The sequence below is a fragment of the Austrofundulus limnaeus genome, unplaced genomic scaffold (assembly GCF_001266775.1).
Source record: "Austrofundulus limnaeus strain Quisiro unplaced genomic scaffold, Austrofundulus_limnaeus-1.0 Scaffold104, whole genome shotgun sequence".
In the NCBI taxonomy this organism is placed as follows: Eukaryota; Metazoa; Chordata; class Actinopteri; order Cyprinodontiformes; family Rivulidae; genus Austrofundulus; species Austrofundulus limnaeus.
The window spans coordinates 1,541,144-1,542,797 of NW_013952506.1; the positions used below are offsets into that span (position 1 = coordinate 1,541,144).

General features: G+C 41.0%; 1 protein-coding gene across 1 annotated transcript in view; it reads left to right on the forward strand.

The window, feature by feature from the left end:
- Positions 1-1,654, forward strand: part of megf11 (multiple EGF-like-domains 11) — a gene marked incomplete in the record, with an annotated part of 85,176 nt that overhangs the window by 73,854 nt on the left and 9,668 nt on the right. The window contains 2 exon segments of the mRNA XM_014013685.1: positions 72-241; positions 320-383. Coding sequence (XP_013869139.1) covers positions 72-241; positions 320-383 — 234 coding nt within the window.

The window sequence follows — 1,654 nt, forward strand, 5'->3', positions numbered from 1 at the left end:
TATATATATATATAGTATGTACCATGCACATAATGTTAATCTATGAAACGTCTTCACCTATGAATCCTCAGAGTGTGGCAGTACTGGAGCGATGAGGACCAGTGGATCTGAGATCAGTCAGAGCCAGAACAGCACCAGCAGCAGTAGCCAGTGCTTCTCCAACCCCAGTTACCACACCGTCGCCCAGTGTAACGTGGTCTCAACCATTTCCAGCAACCTGGACGGCACTCTGACGCTCAAAGTATGAGCACTCAACGTATGGCTTGGCACAACATTTAATACATCGCAGCTTGAATTACAACTGTTCTCCCTTTTGCAGTCAGGCACGTTGAAGGGCAGAAACAGCTCTGAATGGAGAGCCTACTGCAGTCGTAATGACATAGGTCAGTGACGCTCTCTTCCTTTATGCCACACCACATGCAGGCTGAGTTTGGACTTGGGAGCGGAAAATGAGCAAAAGTGTCGATTCAAGGGCGAAGACGCATGTGCCATTAATGCAGACCTTTTATCGGCACCAGCCTGCTGTGAATGAGGATGAACCAGGGGTCTCTTGTTAAACATGACCTTTGCTCTGATTTTGATAAGATATGCTGGTGGGACGGAGAGAGTACTGGTGCAAAGATGATTGTGGGGGTCACTGTGAGCTCATTAGTCCTCCTTTGCTTCCCAGAGTGGCGATGATGGCTTACACTGGGTCAAACACTGCACATTTACAATGTTAATTATAGAAAATCCTATATGAAAGTAGGAGCAGTTTACTCAGCATACTAGGAATGTATGTAAAGGATTATGGGGTTCCATTTGTTTCAAAAATACGTAGAACTCTAACGTGTAGATGTGTCGTTGCTATGTGTCGTTGGTCTATGTTGCATGTAGATGATGCATATGTAAATGTTGCATATGTGTTCGCTGCATATGTAGAAGTTGCATATGTGTTCGCTGCATATGTAGAAGTTGCATATGTCTATGTTGCATATGTGTTCGCTGCATATGTAGAAGTTGCACATGTCTATGTTGCGTATGTGTTCGCTGCATATGCGTTTGATGTCGTTGGTCCATGCTGTTGGTTCATGTTGTTGGTCCGTGTGGCTATTGCCTGTTCTCTTCGCCATTAAAAAGTCTTGAAGTAGGTCATATATGATCCTTTTTTTATTAGATATTACAAAAATGTTGGTCTTTCAATATCAGTGGTTTCAATAAAATTGTTTTCAAAATGCTTAGATTTCTACCTCGTATTTTCTTTAGGCATTAGTCAGGGCAGCTAAGGAGGTCGAGGGATCCTGGCCCACTGAAGGGGGCGCTATTTCCCATAGCTCTGCGGCCTTCAGATTTTCTTTTATTTTTTAATCTGCGATATATCTTCATTTCATTTTAAGAATGATTTTCACCCTCTGTATGTTTTTTTAACTTCTCTCTCTTATTTTCTTCAGCGCAGCTCACAGTTTTAAGCAAATTCTGTAGTTTTCGGCATACTTCTAAATCTGCTACTTAGTCACATCTCTTTGGGCCTTCTACTGCCTCTAGTGGCGTGATGATGGTAACACAACTAATGTTATTATATTACCAAGTCAAAATGCCACAAAGTCTTCATTATTTATTCTGGCATTAGGATAATAATAATAATAATAATAATAATAATAATAATAATAATAAT